At 46.5% G+C, this 27858-nt stretch overlaps 1 protein-coding gene across 2 annotated transcripts in view; it reads right to left on the reverse strand.

The window, feature by feature from the left end:
- Nucleotides 1-27858, reverse strand: part of WWC1 (WW and C2 domain containing 1) — a 152941-nt gene that overhangs the window by 101507 nt on the left and 23576 nt on the right. Inside the window, exon 1 of one of the 2 annotated variants that reach the window (XM_045035884.1) lies at nucleotides 12489-12535. The exons of the other annotated variant lie outside the window; for it this stretch is intronic. Coding sequence (XP_044891819.1) covers nucleotides 12489-12520 — 32 coding nt within the window. The 5' untranslated portion in view covers nucleotides 12521-12535. Of the gene's footprint in view, nucleotides 1-12488; nucleotides 12536-27858 lie in introns of those variants that run through there. 2 annotated transcript variants of the gene reach the window in all.

The following is a 27858-nucleotide window of genomic DNA, read 5'->3' on the forward strand; positions in this document are numbered from 1 at the left end:
CAAGGGACAAACCCAAAGCACAGCTGAGGTCACTCAGGCACAGGAAGTAGCTGTCAAGGGGATACTGTGTGGTTCTTGCTTCGTCAATGTTATCTGATCACCTGGCAGAGAGGTCCCATTCTTCAGACGACAAAACTAAGGCTCAGGGAGGTTAACCTGCTTAAAGTCAGAGTTGGGAAGCAGTGGGGATAGGAAGCCAAGAATGTCTCAATTACTGGGTATACTCAGTAAGTGTGTATGCAACATATTTTCAGGTTGTAGTCGTTGATGTTTATTGAGCTCTTACCCCGTGCCTGGTTTTGTGCTCAGCGCTCTGTGTGCCCTGTCTCATTCTACACACCCAACCATCCTCGAGGTGGGTACTCAGATTAGTGCCAGTTAACTGGATAGAGGGTCCTAAGGCTGGGAAGGGGCAGCTCTGGAGTCTGAATCCACGTCAGCTTCTTTTACTGCACCAGCCACCCACTACATCATTCCAGGATGACTGGGCAGAGAATGTGGAGCCAACCAGGGTATCCTGGATGGAAAGAATACAGGGAATGAGAAGGTCACTGGGCAGCCACGCTGGTCTCAGGGCTGAGTGGAGAGTCTACTAAACGACACCATCAGGATCTGAGTTGGCACAGATCCAGCATATCTGTGTATGCTGCCTTGCTGTCTCCCTGCCCTTCTCACACTCCCCCTCTGCCAGAGATGCCTGACCCCCTTCTCTGGGGAAACTCACCCCCGGGCATCAAGACCCCCCACCCCCACCTTCACCAGGTGCCCCAGGGGGCATTCTCTTCTGGTCTTCCAGCACTTCATTTGGACCTCCTTCCCATTGTGTCCTGCCCTTCTCTCTCCTACTAGAATGGAAGTCGCTTTGAGGCCAAGTGTATGTTGGATTCGCTTCTGAATGCCATCAGTATTTTACATAGCCCGTGTGGATACCACGCTTTTCCGTGGCACACAGGACACTCCACGTGGCATATGTAAAGGCAGGAGTAAGCACTGGGTCTCTCAGTGAGAAAAGGATACCCTTTTCAATTCCCCTTTAGATTTTCAGATTCCAACGAGAACAGTCTCAGTCCGGTGATAACTCTGTCCTTAACCTACAACATCTGCCAGGCTCCTTTTTGTATAAAGTTAGATCAGACTGCAGGTTCACAGCCTCCCCATGAACTGTGAGCTAGGGATTGAGAACATTATTTTGCTTCATGGCTTTTGCCCACAGTTGGGAAGAGGGAAAATAGGAAGAAGATGTACCAATGACTGAAGTTTGGAAAACCCTTACTTAACCCATTGTCTGCAGTCTTAGGCGTTAATGTGCATTTGCTGAACACATAGCTGAGTAAGCCAATGAGGAGATGAACGAGTGAATGAATGAATGATCATGATAACGACAGGCTCTCCTCCATTTCCTCCCTGCTTCCTGCCTCATCTTGCCTTTGGCCAGATACCATTCATCTCTGAGTGGAGAAAAAGAGAACATAGCTTAAAAATAGAGGGCCCAGGGTATGTGGGAAAATTAGTACACCTGGTCCATGTGGACAGCCTCTTGGACTGGCCCTGGGGACCAGCAGGGGAAAGTATGAAGGACAGTTGTTGGGATTTTGCTGCCAAACACCGATTTCTACCTCTCTGGGTGGGCACATTGCCAATTTTCTGGGGGGCATCACCTCTCTAGGATTCATAGCCCGTGTGCTTTGGTGGGGAGGTGATTTCACCCCAGCTCTGGAGATACAGGCCTGACCAACCCTCCATGCTGTGCCCCCAAACCATGGCTCCTGGTCAGGGGCAGGCAAGTGACCCAGTACGGGCCAGTGAGACCCAGAACTTCTGACTGAGCCATGAAGGAGAGAGACCTCTTTCTGGACTTGTCCTGAATCCTAGAAGCCCATCACATCAAAACTGAGAATGAAACCAACAAAGCAACAGGCAGAGTTGGGAGGTGAGAGAAGCTATGGCCTGACACTATCACTAAGCCAACAGCAATTTTTTCCTGGATTTTTCCAGTATGTGACCTCTAGTATTTAAATGTTTTTTTTTTTAATTTATTTTGAGAGATCACGTGCACAAGTGAGGGAGGAGCAAACAGAAAGGGAGAGAGAGAATCCTAAGCAGGCTCCGTATTGTCAGCACAGAACCCCACATGGGGCTCGATCTCATTAACAGTGAGATAGTGACCCGAGCCAAAATCAAGAGTTGGACGCTTAACCAACCAAGCCACCCAGATGCCCCTGTGGCCTCTAGTATTTAATGTCCAATGCAGCTGAGGGCTTTTCCACGGGACCCTGTAAGAATAACCTGGAGATAAAAGGTGAAACAGGTGTTTTAAGTAGCAGAGGTAGAGATAGCTCACATTTGGAGGGCCCAAGTGGATCACCACCCTTTCTGCTAGGTGAAATGTTGAGTACTGCTTTGAGGAGACCAAGGTCACTAAGAAACCTTGTACCTGTGTCTTCTGCAACCTGTTAGTTACAAGGTTGGGGCTGGTGGAGCTGCTGGTCCAGACCACCTCTTCTCCAAGCAGGAGGGTTTGGAAGACCCTGGCCCAGTGGGCCAGAAGCACTCAAGCTCATTCCCAGCCCTGTGCTGCTATCTGCCAGCAGAAGCAAAGTGAAGAGCCAGTTTAATGAGGGAGAAGGAAAACAGAATTCCTTGAGGATCCTATTGCCTTGTAAGAGACCGGGATGTCACTCCTAGATTGGAGTAGCCACTCACTGACTGTGTGACCCTGGGCAAATTCTGTGACAGGTGCACAGTGAGTATTAGAGGGCTGGTAATACCGCCTACAGGGATATACTGAAGGCGAGGCTGCTTGGCCATGAGTAGGTCCTGCAGAGAGGGACAGGAGGCAGGAAGTTTTTATAGGGAAGAGAAAAGGGGGGGTCTCTGGAACCTAGAGGTGGAAAATATTTAACACAAACAAAAACAAAAACCTCCCTACAGTCGTAAAGTGGGGGAATGCTGTATATGAAAGGAGATTTCAGGAGGCTTGCTCAGAAATAGGTGTGCATGGGCAGAACTAGACTGGGGTGTTAACAACCTAGGTGCCCAAGAGGTCCTGCCCCTCTGTGGCCGAGTGACCCTGAAAGTCCCTGTGACACAATAATGGCACCTCAGTACTGAAGACTTTGAAATCACATCTACTCATTGTGGAGATGGGCAAACTGAGGCCCAGGGAGGGGAATTGACTTGGCCATGGTCACTCAGTGGCAGAGCTGGATGTAGAACCCAGCTTGTTCCAGAACCCCAGGCATGTCAGGCATTCACAGCCTTGCTGTGCCTCAATTTTCTCCTCTGTAAAATGGGGTAACAGTAGTTCCCACCTCACAGGGCTATGGGTGGTTTACAGGACAATGTGTGTGCCACCCCAGGCATCATATCTGGCATATGAAAAGCAGTCAAGGCATGTTAGCTATTATAATTTCCAGACTACTCAGGAACTTTTCCACCAGGAGAGAAACCCCTTTATTCCTACATTGCCAAGAACCCAGATTATAGTCTGGGAACTGGGCACCCCACCCCAACCAAATTCCTCTTAGGCCACATTCGGGAAAGGCCTTCATAAGGCTCTTTCCTGGGTTGATAATTTCTATCTTCCTTTGTGTTTCTCAAGTGGACCCTAACCAGCCTCCTCCTCTATCCTCCATGCCCCCAGCTTTCCGGAGGGAGCCTTTGTGTTTCCTCCTTGGAGAAGCCCTTGTTTGTGATGGCCATCACTCCCAGCTGGCAAGTCAGAGAAGTTGTCCTCCGGCCGCTCCAACATCGAGGTGGGATAAAGGCAGGCCTGTGCTCGAGGCCAAGCTCCCACCCCACCCCGGAACTTGCTGAGAGGTGTGTTTCCCCAAAGGGACAATGATGTGTGGCCCTTCCCTCTTCAGGCAGTGCCAGCGCGCTTCCCATCCGGCCGTGGATTAAAGGAGCCTGGGTAAGTGCCCAGGCGGAATAAAGCCTGCAAACATCCTGGGGACGTGCCCGTCCTTGGCAGTAGAACAGTAGAGAGGGTGAGGGCAACAGCTTGGGTCTCCCTGAGCTGCACCCTACCTCAACGTGTGCGCAGGCACATGCATGCACGTGCACACACACACACACACACACACACACTCACAACACTGCAGTCATATCCCGGGAGCTCAGGGCCTGTTCTGTCATTTGGCAAGCTGTGTGCTCTGCACCCATCACTTCATCTCTCCGTGCAGTACCCCACACCTGCCAAATGGGGCTGACAGTTAGCACCCACCTCACAGGGTAAAGAGGCCCAGGCATGCCAGGTGTTTGCACAGTGCTTAGGCAGAATAGGTGCTTGATACTCTACACTCAGTACTCTTTGCCATGGTAGGTATTCCAAATAACTAAATCACTATTGCATGAACGACACTCCTCTGGCCCTTCAGACCAGGTTAGATCCCAGCTTCACCTCAAATGACTTACAGTCTTTCCTTGTGGACAGTGACCTCCCTCAAGGACAAGCATCAGAATTGTGTAGATCACTGCAGTTTCCCCAGTGGTCAGGGCACAGAATAATGCCCGGTGCTTATGGTGATAATGAATATATAGGGATTTGGCTTTTGGGCTGACTTTGCCTAAAAATGACTTTATAAAAAAAATCACTATCAGATTTCACCCAGGGTAGTTAATAAACGAAATAGATCCACACATGGCTTCCTCTTCCCCTTTTTTAGACCCCTCCCCTGACACTACAATTCAGGATGTATGTGAGAAAACGAGGCCTGTGTCCAGATTGGGCCATGAACTGTCAGAATGGCAAAAACAGGGTTTTAGTTCCATCTTGGTGGGAGAACCACAAACAGGTCCCAACAGAATGAGCAAAAATTTTGTAAGACTGCTTCCTCAACACGAGTATCTCGACAAAAGGTGCAAGGAGATCCTAGAGCAGCCACTGGGATCTGTGGCACAGATTTCCAAATTCCCTCTCCAGGCAAGGCAAGGTGAGGTGAGCACTGTGGAAGGAAGATTGGAATCTGAGAGTGAACCGCTCCAACATGGTGGACGAGAGAATCGGTCCCCTTGGAACTGCCTCACTCTGGGAGAGTCTGCCCTAGAGCACAGCTGGACCAAACCAGTTAGTTAAAGCAAGAATTCACAGTATCCTAGGCCCCAGGAAACAGCACACACCCCAGTGCTCCAAAGTCATGGCAGATGACCTGGAGAGACCCTGGCCATGGTCTCTGAGAAGGACTGTTGTCACTCAGGGGCCAGTCTAGTGGGTTAGGGGTTCTTGCCAATGCCTGGGGGTGATTTCTGAGGACCCCATCAGGAAAGGAAGAAGAAACCTAGAGTAACAAGCCCAGTGTCCCAGATTCAGAATGATTTTCTTAGGATTAGGAAACAATGCCTATCTAAGACAGGGGCTGTAGGTGTATTTCCTGTTCTGCTCAACTCCCCCTGTTCTTTATGGCCCCTGAGACTCCCAGCAGACCCTCAGAGCATTTGTCCAGTGCCCCCATGTCAGACAGAAAGCATCTGGGGGACTGACGGTGACACAGCTCCTGACTTAACCACATGGCTCCACAAATCATTTTATAGGTACCAAAACATCCACCATCCCGTTAAAAAATAAGGCATGTCTGGCAATCATTTCTAAACCACCACCAATTTATGGAACTATCTCACTCAAAGAGCATTCCAAACTTGGGCCCTGGGAGGTCCTCAGCTTTTACTTTTTAACTAATTCTAACTAGTCACACAGGTTTCTCAACAATGGCTCAGCTGAATTCCTTTGCTTACAGCAAAACAGTGTATTCTGCATGCATTTATTCCCTCAACAAGCATTCAGGCATGCCTGGTAAGTGCAATGTGTGTGCTATCTCTTTAAAGTGTTTTTGCATCTCCAAAATACAGATTCCTAGCATAACTCCAGATCTGCTGACATGGGTCTATAAACCTGCCCTTCCCACACCCTTCTGCTCTTTGCTTCTTATATCAGACACAAGGCACCTAATTAATTCCAGGGAGGCCTAAGCTCCATGCAGCTGGAGAGCCAGTGCTGTAGCATCCCAGGCCACGGCTCTTGAAGGTGCCTGCCTCCCTTGGCCATCTGTTTCCGTTGAGATGGGATCAGTCATTTCTCCCTGACAAGGCAGTGTAGGGCAGAGCTCCTCACACCACACAAAGTCCTTGACTGCTGGCAATACTCTTATTCCCAGCCTTGATGTGGTTCTAAGAGGCCTCTGTCCTATTGCAGCCTCGTTAATTTTAGACCTTGGATTTGGATGTAGAGTGTCACTGCCATTGTGAACTGCAGCTCCACAGAAAAACTGGGCCACAGAGGAATAAAAAAATTCTGGTAAAAACTACAGACAATACTTGGTAGTAATAATAATAATAATTTTAGTATATGTGCTACCAAAGCAAACACAATAATTAATATTTGCTGAGGCTATACTGAGTTCCAGGAACTAAAGTAAGCTCTTACTGCAGCTATCTTGTTTAATCCTCGTAAAAACCCTGTGAAGTAGCAATGAACATTTTCCCCCTTTTTTTTTTAAATTTTTTTTTTCAACGTTTATTTATTTTTGCGACAGAGAGAGACAGAGCATGAATGGGGGAGGGGCAGAGAGAGAGGGAGACACAGAATCGGAAACAGGCTCCAGGCTCTGAGCCATCAGCCCAGAGCCCGACGCGGGGCTCGAACTCACGGACCGTGAGATCGTGACCTGGCTGAAGTCGGACGCTTAACCGACTGCGCCACCCAGGCGCCCCCATTTTCCCCTTTTATACAGGTGGGGAAACTTGAGATTCTGTTGTCTCTTGTTAAGAGTCACACAGATGGTACAAGTAGATGCTGGGATCGAAACCCAAGTGTCCTGACTCCAGAGCCCACACGCTTAGTCATGGGAAAGGCAATGACTAGATAATTATTATCTTGATCCCTGTACTTAGAAGATCAATTAGGGAAGCAACAATCCTCACGATCTAAAAACTTCACCTATGAACCAAGGACTTAGAAAATCAGCACTACTCAAATATTATTCCCCATCTAATATCAGTGTCTAGCCCGTTAACATTTCAGGTCAGCATCCTCTTGGGTTTGGTTGGATGTCTCAGCAATCGACAAAGCAGTGCAAGTACAATGCACATCAATGGAAAGGGAAATAGCTAATATTCTAAGTGATGTGGGATTTCATGAAGTTGGTGAAAGCAAAGCCAAAGAAGTAGTCACACTGGGTCCAAAAAGTGGCAGAGCTCCTCAGTTAACAACTGAGAAGACCCGCCGGGGTGAAGAGACAAAAGAGGCCCTTTTAAATAAGGAAATAAATGAGGCCCTTGGGAGCTGCTGAAGCTCTCTCTCGTATTTTGCAAAAATGACCTTCCTTATGAGTCTGCTGGGAAGGTCACGTGAGGAGAGAAAGCTCTTTTTGCTATTGTTAATTGTGCCAAAATAATTATGCAAAAGGGAACTCACTCTGTTCATACTAAGCATTACGGCACAGTTGCAACTATGACTTAAATTTTGTTGACTAGAACATAAAATACACTTATTGTCATAACTTTCAGTTTTGTTTCTCAAAAGCAAAGTCCTAATAAAATCCGCCCCCGCCCAGTATTTACTGTGAATGTTTGACCTCTATTTTAAGTGATTTCTTTTCTAAATGAAACTTCCCCTTGGAATAGGAACCCCCCTCCCCCCGCACTGCTCTGTCAAGCTGTCCCTGCTTCCTGCGGTGGGAGACACATGCGGAGGGTTGAGCAATTATACCAGTGCCTCAGACATGCAGAGAGACTTTCCTTCATCATAGTACTTTCTCATCTACTGTTTCATCAGATGACTTCAAGAACTCTAGGAGTTAAGGAAACCGTGGACTGTTATCCCACAAACGTGTACCCACTTTGTAATTTGCAAAGCTCTTATGCAAAGCTCTTATCACTTCTGTTATCTCATCTTGACCCAAAGGACACTTCTACAAGGCAAAAGTAACACTCACATGTTACAGGAGAGGAAACAGATTCAGACGGAAAGAACATGCCCGAGGCGCCATCACTTATTGGTGGAAGAATTAGGCTTGGAACCCAGGTTTTCACTGCTTATTTTCTTCCATGGGATACCTGACTCTCATGCTTCGAGGAACAAATGAAAATTCTGCAAGCTACTGAATATTTTTTCAGGCCAATAAAGTCTTTTCAGAAACTATCTGCAAGCCTTAAAACACCCCAACATACCTTCTTTCCTTTCACAGAAATGGTCCCAGGTCTTCAAGTAAAATAGTGATAATTAGTACATTTCCACGGCCCTATCCTGACTGTTCTAGGTGGAAAATAAGTATCAGAGGAGCTCTAATTCAAATGCTCAGAGTGTAGAGGCCTTAAAAGCCTCTGTTTGAGTCTGCTGCTTTAGCTTCCTGTCAGCTACAGTCAGGTGTCGCAGTGCCCTCTATTCCTAACTGAGCCAAGGGAGAAGCACATGAATGATCAAGAAATGCCATCAGTGGGAGACTGAGTTGGGGTGCTGGGAAAAACCTGAGAGGTCTGAACCCCGAAGGACCAGGAAGAAACACCCCTGGAAGCAAGAGTTCAACTTCTGAGGTATAAATCACAACATTTTTGCAAACAGCCCTGTGTGCTGTTGCTGACAAACAGCATGGTGTGGTGGAAGCAGGAATGTTCTAGAATCACTAGAATCATTAGTGTTCTAGAATCACTAGAGCTCTGCGGCCTTGGGCAAACTACTTCCTCTCTTTGAGGCTTTGTTTTCCTCACCTATACGATGGGGATCATCAATTAACACCCGTTGTGAAAGTATGTGACAGAATGTGGATACACGGTTAGCACAGTGCCTGTTTCATAGTAAACACTCAAAACATAGGCTATTAAGAATAAATTCAAGTGGATGGCACATGATTTGTATTCAATAAATGTTAGGTCCTTCCATCAAAAAACTACTTATGTGTCCCCTAGTGAGGGGGCTTCATGACCTTCAAAGCTATGACTACAGCTTTGTGCAAATGGGAGAGAGAACTAAAGTCAGGCAAGTTCTGTACTGGGAGTCCCCCAGCAATGGGAAGTGCATGCAGGGGCCTTAGGGGGACTCTCAGGGCTGGGCCGGTGGTTATGGAACAAGAACTCCAACCTCTGGGAGCCCAGTTGTTCCTTGGATGGCATAAACAGGAATGAGTTGCTTAACCTTGGAACTGAAAATGCCCTTTGTTCCCTGCCTGATGCCCACACACAGGTACTTGGCAATGCACACTTGGATAAGCCCACTGGCTCAGGGTGGGAATGCTTAGGAGCCCCACAACAGCGACCTCAATGCAGGTACAACGTGATCTGTCTCTGTGCTTTCAAACCCTCGTTCTCTGCTGAGGAATCTCCAATGGCTCCCCGTCACTTTCAGGCTTCCTTAGCTGGGTCAAGAATCTTCCTCATCTACCCTCTGGGAGTTCTCTGCCTTTCCACAAACTGCCTCCTCCATGCAGTATGGTCTAGTCACCGGGTCCCTTCCTACCTAGATGTCTCAGCATGTGAGGTGTTCCATGACCCCTTGCAGCACCCTCAAACACATGAGCTTCGGCCTTTATAAGTCCTATAAAATCTCAGGGCCTCCACAAGGTCTCTAGGGATCTCCCTCTGCATGAACCCCAGCAGCATGAATCCAACCCTTTATCTAATTTCACCGCTTAAAACTTGTGTGCACACATCACAGGCTGAACTGTAAGCTCCTGGGAGGCGGGGGCTGTGCCACATGTGCGATTCGCCCACAGCATCTTAAGACTGTGACCTGGACCCAGCCAAGTGCCTGCCAAATAAATACCTGCCCAGCCTCATTTGTGCTGACTCTACTCTTCCATGGTTCCTTCCTGGTTCAGCTCCGGTGACCCCCAGAACGTACAATCCTTATCTGTATGTTTTTCCCTCTCCCTTCCTCTGCTCCACACAATTCAGATAAAACCAGATCCGCTGGACTCCAGTTGTGTCTAACCCTCCCCACCTCTGAAGTCTCTTAGTGGGCTCCACCATCCCTCACCACCCTCTGCACTGAAACTACCCACCACGGAGAGGCCAGTTCCAGCAGCTAATGAAGCTCTTGGAACCAGCACCCACAGAGACAGAACAGAGTCTGAGACAGGCTGCATGCTCCACTCTGGACCCTGCAGCCTGCCGGCACTGGGCAGGGAGCAGAGTGGTTCTAAATGTGTGGGACAATCATAATTTGCTAACACCCCCCACTGTCAGCCCACCTGGGGAAATGGGGGCAGGTTCAAATGCTGCCAGCAAGAGATGACAAAGGCTTTCTTTTGCTGACTGTAGGTGAATCACTGGGTCCTCTGCATGGCTTACTTAAGAGGGGGTCAGGGGAGGATTTGGCTGGCCAAGCCCTTGGCAGGGGTATATCTATTGATTGGCACCTTACTTTTCCTCAAATCCATTTTTCATCAGCAAATGACACCTGTACCCCTTTGAAGAGGAATGGATATTCTCCCCCATTTGAAAGGCCTGTTACCCGGAAGGAAAAAGATAAAAAGATAAAAACCACCATCCCAGGTTTAGATCTGAAGTGTACCAGCCTTTTGATGTGTACGATGAGAGGTGGGGATTGAAATCTAGGTCCCGCTCTGCCCCTGCCCTGAGACATTAGTATCATCCAACAGCAAGACTTGTTCATGCCTGGTGCTTGGGCTGGGGAGGTTTCCCTTGGTCAGTATTGAGCTGAGGACCCATTATATATGGCCCCCTCTGTGCCTGCTAAATGCCAAGTAAATGTTTGGCCTCTGAAGAATGCACACTCTACTGGCCCCACCCTGGAGGGCTTGCACCCTCCTTCTCTACCTGGTTAGCATGTCTGCACCCTGCATACCTAGTCTGAGCACCTCTGATTAGGGCAAGTCCCAGGACCCACCAACCCACCTGCCAGAACCTTGTAACTCTCTACTGTTACAGCTGTCACACTGGCTGTTAGGATTCCTGAGTCTTTGATTATTGCACTGGCGTCTCCCAGTAAGCTTCACAAGGGCAGGGATGTGTCTGCTTTGCCCTATTGGTCTCTCTGGCTCCATGCACAGTAGCTGCTGCACAGAAAGCTCTCAGGAGGGCATAGACTCTGGAGTCAGACTGCCTGAGTTCTAATTATGGCTCCATCACACATTAGCTGTGTGATATAGGCAAGTAACTTAACCACTCTGTGCCTCACTTTCCTTGTAAAATAAGGATAAGAATAGTAACTACCGATATCCAAGAGCAATATGAACTTAGGTACACAGAAAAGCTTTGTAAATGAATTTCCATAACAGTATTATTCATGATAGCCCAAAGTGGAAATAACCCAAGTGTCACCAATGGGTAAACCAAATGTGGTATATTCACAATGGAAGATTATTTGGCAATAAAAAGGAATGAGTACTAATACAGGCTACAACATGGATGAACCTTGAAAATATCGTGGTGAGTGAAATAAGTCAGACACAAAATGCCACATACTGAATGGCTCCATTTATATGAAATGCCCAGACTAAGTAAAGCTATAGCGACAAAAAGTAGATTAGTGGTTATCTAGGGCTGGGAGTAGGGGTAGGAGGAGATTGAGGGAATAATGGCTAAGGGGTACAGGGTTCCTTTCTGGGGTGCTAAAATGTTCTAAAAGTGATTCTGGTGATGGTTGCAAAACTCTGAATATACTAAAAGCTACATAGTTATGTTTTAAATGGGTTCCTTATAGGACATGTGAATTATATCTCAACAAAGCTGTGTAAAAAATTATAGTATCTATCTTACAGTGTTGTTAGAAAGATTACATTAAATGTATTGTTTGTGTGGGGCACCTGCGTGGCTCAGTCGGTCAAGCATCTGACTTCGACTCAGGTCATGATCTCGAGGTTCATGAATTCGAGCTTCACACTGGGCTCTCCTCTGCCGGTACAGAGCCTGCTTTGGATCCTCTGTCTCCCTCTCTCACTGCCCCTCTCCCACACATGTGTGCACACTCTCTCAGTCTCAAAAATAAGAAAATTTTAAAAATGTTTTACTTGTGAAATTGTTTATCTAAGCTAGCTACACAATAATTAGTATTAATTAAACCTTGATTATGCACTGGGAGCTCTGCTAAGCACTTTACAAAGAGAACCTTACTTCAACCACATAGCCCCGTGAGGTAAGCACTCACCCACTTTATAGATGAGGAAGCTGAGGCACACAGACAATAAGTTACTCACCTACAGTGACATGACGGGTAAGTGGCAAAGGCGGGCAAAACCCACAAACTGAACTGTCACACGCAGAAAGAACAATATTCTCCAAACCCAGGGACCCCTGGACTTGAAGTGAGACCCACTTGGCAAAAATAGACAAACAATATTCTCCTTCACATCAGATGGGAGTGCCCTTGACAGGCCCCCATGACCTGTCAACTGGCATTCCCTCCCCCTTGGCAACTGAGGGGCGGCTCCCTCCCTCCCCAAGTCCCAGGTCCTTCACCCCAACCCCTCTGCTCTTTAAGAGCCCAGCTGGTGCAGCTCTGCCTCCCCCCTCTCAAAGCTCCTCCCTTCGCATACCTCCATGTGTTCTCACACATGCAAACGGTCATGGGCCAGGACTGGTTTCTTTAGCACCTCTCAACGTTTTTAACCCAGGAAAAGTCCCTTCCAATTCACAGTTTTTAAATATTTTTTGAAAATAAAAGAGACCCTGTCATGTCCCTGTTAAAGATTTTCCAGTGGTTTCTCACTGTGTTTAGAACAAAGCTTGCACTTTTGCCCAGGCCTAAAGGCCCCGCCAGTCTGACTCTCCAGCCTCCTCCAGCTCTGATCATTTTTTTCCAAGGCTCACTCTACTCCAGCCACCTAGCACATTCTGACCCATGCCAGGAATGCCCTTCTCCTCTCTCCGCATGGCTAGCTTCTGGGCTTTCAGAGCCCGGTTTAACTGTCACCTTCCCAGACAGGTTTTATCTGAGTCATCTTAATTAGGTCCCCCTCGGGCATTCTCCATCAACGACACCATTTTATTTCCTTCATGGAACTCAAGACAAATGACAATTTCATGTTTGTGTCTTTATTTAGTCCTGTAATATCTGTCCCCAGTACCCACTGTAATGCAAACTGGGCTACAAGATCCACAAAAGCAGGGGGCCAGGTCTGTCTTGTTCATCACCAGGCCTGTATGGTGGGTGCTTAACAGATTTTAGGGCTTCTCCACCTTGGCCTTCACCATGAGCCCTTGATGACTTTTTGGGCCAGATGATCCTTGGTTGTAGGGGAGCTGTCCTAAGCACTGTGGAATGTTTATCCACATCTCTGGTCTCTAACCATTAGATGTACCCCCCCTCCCAGTTATGACAACAAAAATGTCTCCAGATATTGTCAAATGTTCCCAGGGGTAGAGGCGGATGGGGGAGGAGGTGTCAAAATCTTTCCCAGTTAAGAACCACTGGTATATTTGTTGAAAGATACAATAAGTCAAAAGCAAGGAAAAGAGGGGTGCTTGGGTGACTCAGTTGAGTGTTGGACTTTGGTAAGGAAAAGAGGGGCACCTGGGTGGCTCAGTTGGTTGAGTGTTGGACTTTGGTTCAGGTTGTGATCTCACAGTTTGTGGGTTTGGGCCCCGTGTCGAGCTCTGCACTGGCAGTGCAGAGCCTGCTTGAAATTCTTGCTCTCTCCTCTCTCTCTGCTCTTCTCCCAGCTTATGTTTTCTCTCTCCCTCTCAAAATAAATAAATAAACTTAAAAAAAAAAAGAAATAAAAAGTAAGGAAAAGAGAATTCATCCATAAGAGCCATATAGTTTGAGAGTGGGGTATCTGAACGCCAGGCAGGGCTGTTCGCCACCTCGTAGAAGAATGGTCGGGGAGAGGACAGTTGCAAAGTCCAGGTGTCCACAGAACCCAGACAATTTTTCACCATCAGTTGGTGTAGGTGATTGGGTGGCTGGTAAGGGGAGTAAAGGATGATGCTCATTTTTCTTGGGTTGTCACCCTCATCTTTATATAACCCAAGACTTCCCAGCTCAGTGCTAATTTCTAACTATGGTCATTGTACCTTAGAAATAACACATGCTTTGCAATCAAGATTGTTAACAATGGCTGATATTTGTTGAGCACATACACCACCGAGTTTAATAGCAGAGCCTGGGCATCACTGCCTCAACACACCAAAGAAACTATAACAGGTTAGGCAGATAGAGTAGGTTAGGTAGCTTACCCGTGGGCACAAGCTGTGAGGTGAAGGTGCAGGGATTTGAACCCACTCAGTGTAACTCTTTGCAATAACTACTAATTTATATGGATTTCCTAGCAAGTCAGAACACCAACCGCACAATGAACTTTATCTCTATTCCCTAGAGATAAGCCAGCCTCTAAACACACAGGAGGGTGTTCTCGTACACACGCTGAATCCCTTTGGCTGGGGATCACAAAGAGGTGTTAAACCACAAGGTATTGCTTTTGAAAATGAGAATGTGCCCTGGTTCTTCTGCTAAATCCCAAATTACAGAAGCAGAGATGGCAGACCACACTGGAAAGGCCTTTGAAAGGTTCTCAAACTGGGTTCTATTCAAGAGTACGTGGGATATAGCAGACCCCCATATCCAGGCAGGCCGGTGACATTGAGAAGCAAAGGGAGAGCTTCACATGTCATTTTTTACACAATGGCTCCACTGATAAAAAAAAATTTAAAAGAAATATTGAAAACTCCTGAATAGAGTCCACTGTCCAAATTTTACAGATGAGAAAACGGAGGACCAGAGAGGAAAAGTGACTTGCCTTAAGCCACACAGACTCCCCGGTTTGCTGAAGGGGGAAGGAAAGGAAGGACTCTGCAGGTGGATGAAGGTGGGTTTGAATCCCAGTTCTGCCATTTAACTAAGTTCTCTAAGATTCAGTTTAGTATTTTGAGAAATTAAAGTGATCATATATCCCTTAACAAGTTTTGTGAACAATTAAATAAGGTAATAAAGTGGTAGGAAGACTAGGTGTTTTCAGGTGCTGGCTGTCAGAGCAACTTGGAGATCGCACAGGGGTCAGAACAGAGGCTAGGAACCTACTAGATGGATCTATGTTCAAATCCTGGCACTTCCCCCGCCAGCTGTGTTACTGTGGGCAGCTCATTCCAACTCCTGAGCCCTGATTCCTCATCTGCTTAAGTGGTGTGTGCCCTTGCTTATAGGTGTGTTGGGAAGCCCAGATCATACGAGGCATGCGAAGTGCTTACCATGTTGTCTGGGACATAACAGACACTAAATAAGCACCTGCTTCTTTCTCTGACTTCTGTGGCACCTTGGTTGGGGAATTGCTGCAGACATGTTCCCGTGGGTGCCCAGGGAGCATGCACCAGGAACCTCATTTCCTCCAGGGCATGCGATGCTGAGGAATCTTGGGAGGCACACCTGCACCAGCAAGAAGAAGGTCTAGATGATGAGCGGAGCGTGACTTAGAAGCCCCCACCTCACGGCTCCCTCAGAAAAGAATGTATTGCATGACTGCACCTTTTATCTTGATTTTTTTGAGAGGGGGTAAAAAATAAAGGCAAGAACTTCAAGGTCAGGTTCACTTCCCTGCAGGCTCCTCCTGGGCTGAAGTGAAATTTCAAGAATGCAGCCTCTGGGCCCAGTTTACATTCCCACCCTCTCTGGTATCCAGGATACCAGAGGGACCTGTCGCATTCCATCCCACCAATCAGCCTCCTCAGTCACATCGTGCTGGGGGCAGGGCCTACCACTGGTTCTTGGGAGAAGCATCACTGCCTTAGCAGGAGGGTCATCCATTCATTCATTTGTGCAACATTTATGTTCAGAGCTTACTGGAGCCAGGCACTGGGGATACGGTTTTTATGGAAAACCAGCCCAAGCTCCTGCTCTGGGGGAGTTTGCAGTGCAGTAAAGAAGACAGCCAGACATAATGTGAGCAGTTCTATGAAGCAGCCGTACACAGTGGCATGAAACTGTATATGGCGGGGGGGGGGGGGGGGGGGGGGTGTCTGACCGACTCAGTTATGTTAGAGGAGGCTTCCTTGAATAAATGATGATTAAGCTCAAGGCTGAAGGGTGAGTAGGTGTAAATAGGTGAAGAGAGGGAAATACATTGGGAGAGAAACTAGCATTTGCAAAGCCTCTGTAATTGCCAGAGTACGGGGGTGGGGGAAGGTTGAGGTGGGGGACAGGATGGGCCTGGAGGGGCAAAATCAGGGTTAGACTTATGTGAGTATTCTATGGGCCATGTTAGAGCATCAGAGTGTTTCATGCAAGGGGATGGCATTGATCAGACTGCCTAAGAACCTCATAATAAGATCATCTTGGAGAACAGAGTGGGAGGGCAGGGTATGATGAAAAGAAAGGGCACAAGTTAGGAAATTTTAGTAGCATGTCCAAGCCCCCCAAATGAGGGACTTGGGATGATGGTGGTTTGGGGGGCTATGCAGGTAGAGCCTGAGTTGGCGGTATTCTTTCCAAAAGTCGGTCTCCTTCTGGAAGGCCCTGGCAGTCACACCAGCACTAACTTCAGTGTTTCTCGACGGACATTCCCTCAGAGTAGCATCTCTGGGTTACAGTGGTCACAGAGGTGGCCCCATTAGGAATCTGATAAAACTACATCTGGCCTTGCATCAAAATCACTGCAGGGAAGAAATGCCATTTTCCCCACGGTGAGGCTCACAACACCAAGGCCACGTTATCAGACTTAAAGGCTCTGAAGAGATGGTCGAAGACTATAACGACATACACATTTTCCAGGCACCTCTAGTGCAAAATGGACGCCCCTTACAGTTTTAGAAAGGGGGGGGGGTGTCTATAGATGCTTGTTTGACATTATATGCAGGAAACATGCTCAAAAACCACTTGAGGAAGGGAGGGGGACAGGGAGACAAGAGGGCAAGAACATAGCTAATTGGCTAGTTAGTAGTTTCTTGGACAGCCCATGAGCCTCATGGAATTCTTAGTCTCATGCACACGGAGATGCTGGCTGGCCTTCGGCTTAGTTAGATGGATAAACAAACCTGGCTACCCTGAATCTGGGGGTCTACCCTCTGAGATCAGAAAGTCAGGAGGCCCAAGATAAGGTTGAGACTCTAAAGGTTTCTCCATTCTTTTTTTTAAAATTAAAAAAAAATAAAAAAATATAATGAAAAACAAAACAAGAAACAACCCACAAACATAAGTGACAAAAACCTTTTCCCTCTGGGACACCTCGGTGGCTCAGTCGGCTGAGCGTCTGACTCTGGCTCAGGTCGTCATCTCTATCTCGCGGTTCCTGAGTTCAGGCCACACACCAGGCTCACTGCTGTCAGCTTGTCAGCGCAGAGCCTGCTTTGGATCCTCAGTCTCCCTCTCTCGGCCCCTCCCCTGCTTGCACTGTCCCCAAAATAAACAAACATTAAAAAAAAACAAAAACAAAACTTTTCCCTCCTCACCATAGATGCAAGCCCCTAAAGGACCATGAATGTTAAGATTTCCTGTGTGTCCTTCCGGAAATATTTTCATAGACATAGCAGCATGAGTATGTACCTAGCAGGCACCCATGTGCACACCCACACACATATATACATGATTACACACACTTAAACTCTACTTCATGAAACCTAAGAAAGCAAGCCTCAATTATAAAAGTTTTCTTATTTATAAAATGAAGAAAAACAGTGCCAATAAACTATAGCCCAGTGCTTTCTTTACCTCAGAAGATTTACTTTATCTGTATTGAAAAAGCTCATTTAGACTTACTTAGACTCGCAGCTCTTTTTTCCATACACGGAAAGAAAAACAAGCAAAATAAATTAGCTAAGGTATTGATAAGCCACAACTCTTTCTCAACGCTGACTCATGGACACCTGTGTGTCCCTCACAGCACCATTCTTGGTGCCACTGAGTGCTGAGCCAGCATTTCTTTGAAGAGAGCTCCAATGATGTCTCTGTGATTTTCTTCCAAGCTACTGAGAGTTACTTTGAGTTTTGATTCTGGTGCCTTCCCGATTTTACCAGAGGATGCCAAAGATAAGAACAAAGGTCTGTCCACAGTTGCTCTTAAATGGTTTGTGGGGGAAACAGCACCAGTTACGTTAGCAGGAACACCAGAGTTTGTGCATCGGTGGGCCATGACCATGGCCAACAGCATTTCTAAGATTCATCTACAATTTGAAGATGTTAACACATAAAACAAACAAAACTCACAAGTTAATCTAAAAAGTGATGAATTATACTACAATGTATACACAACCTCCCTCAACTCTCAGTTGACTTGGGGTTGCAAAGTCAAATCACAACACAAGCCTGGCAGGTAAGTGAGTAAAGTGGGAAAGGTAGGGGCATATGAACAGGAAGTAGTTCTAAAGCAGCAATTCTCCAAGGGTGGTCCTACACCAGCAGCTATATTAATCCTGTGTGGGCTAAACGTTTCCATGGAATAGAGAATTCCTTCAGTCCTCTCCATAAGACTAGTACATATGGATGTACAAGTATTTTTAACCCCATTTCTCTTAACATAAAACATACTATTCTGAATCTTGCTATTTGCTTAATTGTATACCTTGGGATTCTTTCCATATCAGCACCAGTAGCTCTACCTCATGCTTAACTACCTACATGGCACTCCACTCCACTGCATGGATGTCCCTCACCTTACCTACACAGCTCCCAGGCTATTTTCTGGTTTTGTTGCTGTCACACCCAAAGCTACGTGAGGAAGTGGCAAAGCTGCAGTCTGAAGCACGATCTCCTGTGTGGGGAGGGGGTATGATGGTGATCATCATCTTCCCCGTGTGGAAGGCAGTACTCTGGTAATCCCTGTGTGGAAGGTGGTACTCTGGTGATCCCCGCTGTGTGGGAAGGGGTATTCTGGTGATCCCCCATGTGGGAGGGGGTACTCTAGTGATCCCCTGTGTGGGAGGGGGAATGCTGGTGAGCCCCCTGTGTGGGAAGCGGTTACTCTGGTGATCCCCCTGTGTGGGAGGGGGTACTCCGGTGATCCCAAACCTGGCTGTGTGAGTCACCCACAAGTGACTGTCTTGAGGTCAGTTTGGGGCTCTGGGGAGGCAGGAAGGGATTGGTTGTGGAGGATTCTGGATGTACTAGAAGATTCAGCAGCTGTAGGGGTAAGGATGGTGAAGAGGGACAGCTCTTTCCTGTTCTTCCTCTTCCTAATCTGCAGAGCCCTGTAGCCCCTAAATCCGGCCACTGTCTGCCTACAGCCCCAGATCCCCTCACTGCATCCTGCTCTCTGCTCTAGGTCCCCTTCTCCTGCCCTGCCAGCCCCACCCACCTCCTTCTATATGAACAGAGGAAAGAGAAAGGCAAAGAGGGCCTCAGGGAATGAGAGCCTGTGAAGTTGGAGGGAGGCATTAGTTTCATTATCCCAGTATCCCCTCCCACCAAATCATCCCTCTTCAGCATATTCCATACACATATGGCAGGCTCTGCAGGGGTAGGTGTAACAATAATGGTTAGTGAACACTATGCTGAGCATACACAATCCCAATTAATCCTCATAATTTTGAAGGTACCAATTGTTAGCTCCATTTTATTGACAGGAAAACTGAGCCTTGGAAAATGTGAATGCCTTTGCTCAAGTTACACAGCACATAAGTGGACTCCCTGCACAGAATGCCCTAGTTTTCCAAAGGTTCCTTCTAAGCCGGTGTTTCTTAAGCAGCAAATTGAAACTCAGAAGTCTTTTTCTTGGTGAGTGCAAGTCCCAGGCTAATCCCCAAGACCCTCCCACCAGGTACTATGTCTGTGGATGCAGTGAGGGGGACCAGGCTAGGGAGTAGCAGGGGAGCGGTGACTCCTTCAGGTAATCAAGTGAGGAACTTACATTTTTAACTAAAGCCACAGTTTTTAATAAATACAGCTTTACATAATTTTACTTTCCCCTTTACCTTTCTACCCTTTTTTAAAAAGTTTATTTATCTTGAGAGAGAGCGCATGTAGAGTAGGGGGAGAGGGGGAGAGGGGGAGAGGGGGAGGGGGGAGAGGGGGAGAGGGGGAGAGAGAGAGAGAAAGAGCACAAGTGGGGGAGGGGCAGAGAGAGAGAGAGGGAGAGAGAATCCCTAGCAGACTGGGCACTGTGAGCATGGAGCCTGATGTGGGGCTTGACCTCATGAACCATGAGATCATGACCTGAGTCGAAATCAAGAGCTGGATGCTCAACCAATGGAGCCACCCAGGCACCCCTATCTTTTTAACTATTGTTTGGCCCTGTTGCTCCCACTCGCATTCACTGACCACCCAAAATGGTGGAAGCAAGGCAGGTCTTCCTAAGCTTTCCTCTCTTCCAGTGGGCAATGGGCACAAGGTCCTGGAATTCATACAAAGTAACAAAAAGGCAGTCTACTAATTCCGGGTTCATTAGCATGGCTCGTTAATTATAAATACTCCCCCCTCCAGCCACCCCTCTCCCCAAAATACCCAAAGCAGATTAAGTTTTAACTTTTGCTGGCAGAACACCTGCTTCTGAAATTCCTCCTCCCTCTGCCTCCTAGGATTTACAACACAAAAGTAAACATTTACACTGGTTAAGATTTACCAAAAGGAAGTGTGGCCTGGAATGAATCCTTTGAAGTTCTGTCTCAAAAGAAGAAGGAGCCCTTTTTTAAATATATAAAATAAGAAACCTCAAAGCCTTCTGAGTGATGTCTGACTTGGGTTTGGAGGTAACCAGGCCTTCTCAATTTTTCACTTGGACCTTGACACCAGCATATGTTAAATCTTAAGTATAACTCAAAACTACAGGTCTCTCTGCTCCAGGGTAAATGAGGTTATCAGTCAATAATGCAATCAAGTAGCTTCCTGGAAACTCTAGGGTAGAACTTTCTTCCTGATGAGATATTACCAAGGGGGTAGAAAACGGTACCCTATAGAGGGGGAGCCAAAGGGCAAGGCCAACTTTACAGGCGGGAAAGATCTTGAGACCCACCTGTTCCCTCCAGACAAAGCTGATTTTCTCAGTGAGGCATGTCTGTTTTACTGGAGGTGGGAGAGGGACAGGGCACAACCAGACCAGGATGTTGGCTAGGTTGACAGAGTAAGTACCAGGTGCCCCAGCAACCAGAGTCACCACACACTGAGGTCATACGGATACCTTTGGGGAAAAGGAAATTAAAAAAATTCCCCATACCTACCCCAAGATTGCTGGCATAAGCCAATGGAAATGCTATAGTCAGGAAAGGAAGGATGACAGTAGTTGTGTATCTGCATCCAATCAAAACCTTCTATTCCTTTAGTGACAGCACCTACAGAGCAATTAACCAAGAACCTGAGCACATGGGGCAAGTCCCAGGCAGTGGTTGTGTGCATCTCTGAGTGAAGGAAGAGCGGTCCCAGGCAGTGGTTGTGTGCATCCCTGAGTGAAGGAAGAGCGGACAAAGCAAGGACTCACCACGAAATAGCACCATTAATAACTGACTTTGTCCTAGGCACCTGTCGGCTGCCCAATTAGTTCACTAGTCTCCGCTGCGGCCCAGGGAACAAGTGTTCGTATCCACACTGTGCAGATGAGATCATTGAGACTAGCTAACTTGGCCAAGGTTACAAATGATGCCTAAGCCCATTTTCTATTGCATTACAGTCTTCAAATGGAAGGTGTGTATTAAAAGCTGCTGTATGATACACTCGAAGCAGCAGTGAACCTGGAATCCTCCGCTGTGGGAGGCCCAGCTCAGCTTTCCTTAGCTGGGTGACCTTGAGCAAGTCATTTAGCCTTCTGCAGGTGTTTCTGATCTCACTTCTGTCCTTAACCTCAGCATTTTAATGGGTTGCATAGTGGAACAAAGAGTCCACATCCACCTACTTGCTCCAACTTCCTGGCTGATCCAGCCAAGCATTCAGAATTTTATCAGCATGAATGCAACGTATTTAGTAAGGCTTTTCCTTGCTCCTGGGTCCCCTATAAAGAAAGAAGCATGGGGGCACCTGGGTGGCTCAGTCAGTTAAGCGTCTGACTCTTGATCTCAGCAGAGGTCTTGATCTCATGGTCGGGAGTTCAAGGCTCACAATGGGCTCTGCACTGGGCATGAAGCCTATGTTGAGAGAAGAGGAAAAAAAAAAGCATGCTCCTTCCAAAATGAGCTTATATTATCATTATATATCCTTCCAGAGTTGGGAAAACAGCCAACTCTGTTGATGCTACAAGACACCATTTTACACTTGGGCTTTTGTTAGGTGAACATCTACAAACACTGGCTTTTCATGGTTCTTCAATCAAATTCAGCCCCAGCAAGTCCTCTTTACTTGGAGAGAGAGACACACACACACATCCAGAGCCCCTTAGCATTTATTCTTGCTGCCTCCAGCTTCCTAGGGCCTCACTAAGCCACAATGTCACTCAGAGGAATACCAAATTCAGAACCAGAACCGCTGGTTCTGGTTCTCAATTTGATCCAAGGACCAATTACAAACCCATTTCTCTGCACTTCTAAAGCTCCATTTTCCAACTTGTCAATTGGGTGTGAAAGAATTTACCTCACAAGGTTGTCAGTGAAGAGCTCATGAGACCCCAGAAAGTAAAACCCTTTTAATCATAAACATTCTAGCATTTACTATGTGCTGGGCCCTTTAACACACCATTTGAATGAGTCAATATCAGACACACATGTCAGAAACAAATACAAAAATGTAGGACACAGGCTGAACAAATGAACCAACTGATAAATGAAGGAATGGAGGGAAGGAGAGGGGGAAGGAATTAGGAAGGCCAGTGGGGCCCTGAGTCATGTTCAGAAATTCTGGGGTTTTCTATGGGCACTGGAGAACCATGACAAGTTTCTGAGAAGAGCGATTTGCTCTGGAAAGCCCTATGGAAGAAAATTCCAACAGGAGCTGCAACCTGAGCTGCTGGGAAATGATCTTGGAGTCTAGCCACCCTGTTCGCCAGAGACGATTACAACAGCCAGTGCCAAAAAGGACACCTGAACTCAGACGGTGGCCATGGGGACCGCAAAGAGCCAACAACTGCCAGCGGGGTGGGTCAGACTCTAAAAGACCTCAGCTCCCAAACGATCTCAACAGCTCTGTCCTCTCCAAAACGCAGATTTACAAGGATAAATTCTCCCAGATGCTCATTTTTGTTCTAGGTCTCAAGTGTGAAATAAGGCTGTCACGCCAGTGTCCTGGACCACTAACTTCTGTGCCCACATTCACCTCATTACCTTTAAACAAAATAAAACAAAATCAGTGCTATACTCTCAAGTTCACTGGAGTATTATTCACAATAGCCAAAAAGGTGGAAGCAACCCCAGTGTCCATCAATGGATGAATGGGAAAACAACAGGTGGCATGTACATACAATGGAATATTATTCAGCCTTTTTTTTTTTTATTTTTTTTCAACGTTTTATTATTTATTTTTGGGACAGAGAGAGACAGAGCATGAACGGGGGAGGGGCAGAGAGAGAGGGAGACACAGAATCGGAAACAGGCTCCAGGCTCTGAGCCATCAGCCCAGAGCCTGACGCGGGGCTCGAACTCACGGAGTGCGAGATCGTGACCTGGCTGAAGTCGGACGTTTAACCGACTGCGCCACCCAGGCGCCCCTATTCAGCCTTTAAAAAGAAGGAAGCTCTGACGCATGCTACAACATGGATGAACCTTACATTATGCTAGCGCATGACGCTACCTGAAATAAGACGGTCACACAAACACCAATACTGTATTATTCCATTGACATGAAATAGCTGAAGTAGTCAAATTCACAGAAAGTAAAATGGTGGTAGCCAGGGACTGAGGGAGAGGTGAATGAGGAGTTAGAATTTCATGGGTACAGAATTTTGGTTTTGCAAGATGAAAAGAGTTCGGGATATGGACAGTAATGATGGGTGCATAGCAATGTGGATGTGCTTAATCCTATAGAACCAGACACTTAAAAGTGCTTAAGACTGTACATTTTGCTATGTGGATTTTACCAGAATATTTTTTTTAAGTTTGGCGGTTGGGGGGGGGGGGGGGAGGAAAGAAGGAAAAAAAGGAAGGAAGGAATCATTGTTGGACTGTCAGTAAATGGGGCAGCCTGAAACAATGCAGCTCTCTGCCAAACAGGCACACCTCATCTGAGAACCTCCTCCCTCTCTTCCAGGCAACTTTTCACTATTGCTTAAAAATTCCCTTAACCCCTTCTCCCTGTCCCACCTGATGCTGGCTCAGACCCTTTTAATATCTGAGTGGCGGGAGTCAGCCTTAGGGTGGACATTGCCATCTTATCCTATACCTTGGGACACCTGAAGTTCCCAGTGACCAACACTGACCACATCCATCACTCCAAGACCCCAGCCCTCTCCAGCCTCAGGAACAACAGCCCCACGTCCTTGCTGGCATTTCATGTGAGACTGGCAGTTTCCAGAAAATGCTTTATGTCAAGAAGAGGTGAAGTGCCCTGTGGGAACTATCTGTAAGGGCTCCTATCAGAGAGCCCCAGGGCCTGCTTTCTGAGAGGCACAGGAAGGACACAGATGGTCACAACGCCGAGCACAGAATGAGGCCATGGAGTTCAGTTTATTTCTGCCCACCTCTGTCCTCATCACTGACTCAAAGAAGATCAGCTTAGAATGAGGAAATGCCTCCATCAATCCCTCCCTTTGCAAAAAGCCGGAAAACTTGCTCTACTGGATCCAATCACTTATTCAGGTATTTTGAACTCAGCTATTAGGTATGTACACATTCAGGATTACTATGTCTTTTTGATGAATTAACCCATTATTACAAAAGCTCTGTCTCTGTATATGGTAACACTCTGGTTTTCGTATACTCTGTATTTTGTCTTATAGCTATTCCAGTTTTCTTTTGATTAGAATTTCCCCATCCTTTTACTACTCGTGTTTTCCTATCCTCTTAGTTTTAGCCCAGCTGTCTATTTACGTTTAAAATGAATCTATCATAGGCAGCTTATAAACTTGAGGGTTGTTTTTTTTTTTTTCTCCTCCAACCTGACAGTATCTGCCTTTTAACTGGAGTGCTTAATCCATTTACTTTTAATAAATTATTAATACAGCTGGATTAAAGTCTACGAACTTGCCAGTTGTTTTCCATTTGTCTCATCTGTTTGGTTGTTCTTTTTCCTACTTTAAAGACATCATCCACAATATACTATTTATGTTTGCTTTAAACAGTTAGCTTTTAAAGAAATTATGAAAAATTTTAGAAGTCTTTTATATTTCCGGGGCCCTTAATTTCTTATGGAGATCCAAGTTTCCATTTGATAAGATTTTCTTTCAGCCTGAAGAATTTCTTTTGACATTTTTTTGTAAGTCAGCTGGTGACAATTTCTCTCAGCTTTTATCAGAAAATATCTTGGTTTTACCCTCACTTTTAAGGATTTTTTTGTTGGATAGAGAATTGTAGGCTGACTACCCCCCCCCCCGCCCAACCCCTCCCCAGCTTTAAGCTTTGCACTGTAGAGATATAATACAATTATACTTGAGCTTTGTTTCTGATGAGAAGACAGTAAAGTGTACTCATTGTTTTCCTGTACATAGTATTTATTTGCTGCCTGATTTTAAGGTTTTTCTCTTTTCTCTTTAGGTTTCAGCAACTTGATTATGACGTGTCTGGATGGGGTTTTCCACATGATTCTCCTGCGTGGGGTTTGTTGAACTTCTTGGATCTATAGGTTGATATTTTTCATCAACTTTGGAACTTTTTGGACATTATATCTTCAAATATATTTTCTTCCTCTATTTCTGTCTCTGTCTCCTTTCAAGAATCCAGGGGCGCCTGGGTGGCTCAGTCGGTTAAGCATCTGACTTCAGCTCAGGGTATGATCTCACTGTTCGTGGGTTCGAGCCCCACATCAGCTTGGAGCCCGGAGCCTGCTTTGGATTCTGTGTCTCCCTCTCTCTCTGCCCTTCTCCCACTCCCACTCTGTCTCTCTTTCAAAAATAAATAAACATTAAATAATTTTTTTAAAGAAATAAATGGTCTAATTAAATAATTATCATTAAACAATTGATTAAAAATTTTTTTAAATTCAAATTAAATGACAGCTCAAGCTGTCAGCACTGGGCCTGTCCCTGGGCTCGAACCCAGTCACTGGGAGATCATGACCTAAGCCGAAGTCAGCCACTTAACCAACTGAGCTACTCAAGCACCTGTAACAATTGATTTAAAAGAAAAGAATACTGCTCTTGGAGAGAATGTAAACACTGAACCTGGCCCTATCTGGGGAGTCGGGGAGTGATTTCTTGAGTAAATGGTGTTTCAGGCTGGGCTTGGAAAAGACAGTTAAGCAGGTGAAGGCAAGAGAGGGGAAGCTCTCCCTTCCTTCAGTGTGTCTACTCCTCCTGCCTGGCTAAGGAAATTGGGTTAGGCTCTGGGGAAGGATCAGAAATGAGGATGACTTTCCCATGACATCCTCCCCTGGGGGGACCAAGGCAGAGATGTGCTCTGGGAAACAAAGGGAAAGCTTTAACCCCAGGGTCCTCCTGACATGCCTGGAATCTATCCCAGGGACAGGGAAATCCTGATTTCTCTGGGACAAAAGCTGGTGTTCTACAGATGGGGCACTATATGGAGGCCCAAATGCTGACACACAGGGGACCCAGGCAACGCAGGCCTGAGGACAGTTATCCAGGTCCTTAGGATGTGGTATCCTATGGTTACAGAGGTAGCAACATCAACCCTTAGCTCACTGTCTTCCTTTAAGGCATTCGGAACCACTCGTCATCCAGACGGTTAGAGGCTGTCAAAGTTACTGGCTGAGGGACCAGAGCAGCTCCCTTCCACCAGACTGCCTGGCCTCATCCCATTTCCCAGTTGCCCACTCTGCAAACACTCACTCTCAAACCCAGATTCTGCCAAGTTTCAAGATGGATATTGGAGGCTGCCTCTGTTCTTTTTCCCCCTGACATGCCCACCTTGGGGGGAAAACCACCAGATTCCAGCTACCATCTCACCCCAACATCCCCACTTGAAAAAAAAAAGCAGGCAGAGAAGAAAACAACCCCTGGCAGATGGAAGGCAGCTGATTCTCTTCTGTTCACAGTAATGATGCCCTAAAGTTATCAAAAACACGTAAGGAGTCTTGAAGTATTCGATAGGGCTTCTCTGTATTAGTTCCTTGAATCCTCTCAGCAACCCCATGAGATCAGTTTAGATATTATCCCATTTTACAGATGAGAAACTGAAGCACAGAAAGATATTGCAGCTGACCCAGGTGACAAAGGCAGTAAGAAGTGGAATCAGCATTAAACCCAGGCAATTTGGTTTCTAAGATTCAGCTCCTCAAATGTACATCTTACTGCCTTTCTATATGCAAAAGGACACAAGGAGTTAGTTTTTTAAAAAGTATCTGTGTAGCGGCACCTGCGTGGCTCAGTCAGCTAAGTGTCCAACTTTGGCTTAGGTCGTGATGTCATGGTTCGTGAGTTTGAGCTCCGCATCAGGTTCTCTGCTGTCAGCACAGAGCCTGCTTCAGATCCTGTGACACCCCCACCCCAGCCCCTCCCCAGCTCACTCATTCTCTCTCTCTCTCTCTCTCTCAAAATAAATAAATAAACTTAAAGTATCTGTGTAGATGTTCAACACCGCTAATCATTAGGGAAATGCAAATCAAAACCACGAGATACCATCTCATATCCATTCAGACGACTAATATAAAAAAAACCCAGGAAATGACAAGTGTCTTGGTGGGGGTGTAGGGAAATTGGAAGCCTTGTGCACTGCTGGTGTGAAGATAAAATGGTGCAGCCACTGTGGAAAAGAGTGTAATGGTTCCTCAAAAAATTAAAAGTAGAATTACCATATGACCCAGAAATTCCACTTCTGGGAATATATCCAAGAGATTTAAGGCAATGACAGGAATAGACATCCGTACACCCTTCTTTATAGTGGCATTCATGATAATCAAAAGGTGAAAGCAACCCATGTGTCCACGAATGGATGAGTGGATAAACACAGTATATACACATACAATGGAATACTATTCAGCCTTAAAAAGGAAAGAAATTCTGACAACTAAGGGAA

The sequence above is a fragment of the Felis catus genome, chromosome A1, assembly GCF_018350175.1.
Source record: "Felis catus isolate Fca126 chromosome A1, F.catus_Fca126_mat1.0, whole genome shotgun sequence".
Classification (NCBI taxonomy): Eukaryota; Metazoa; Chordata; class Mammalia; order Carnivora; family Felidae; genus Felis; species Felis catus.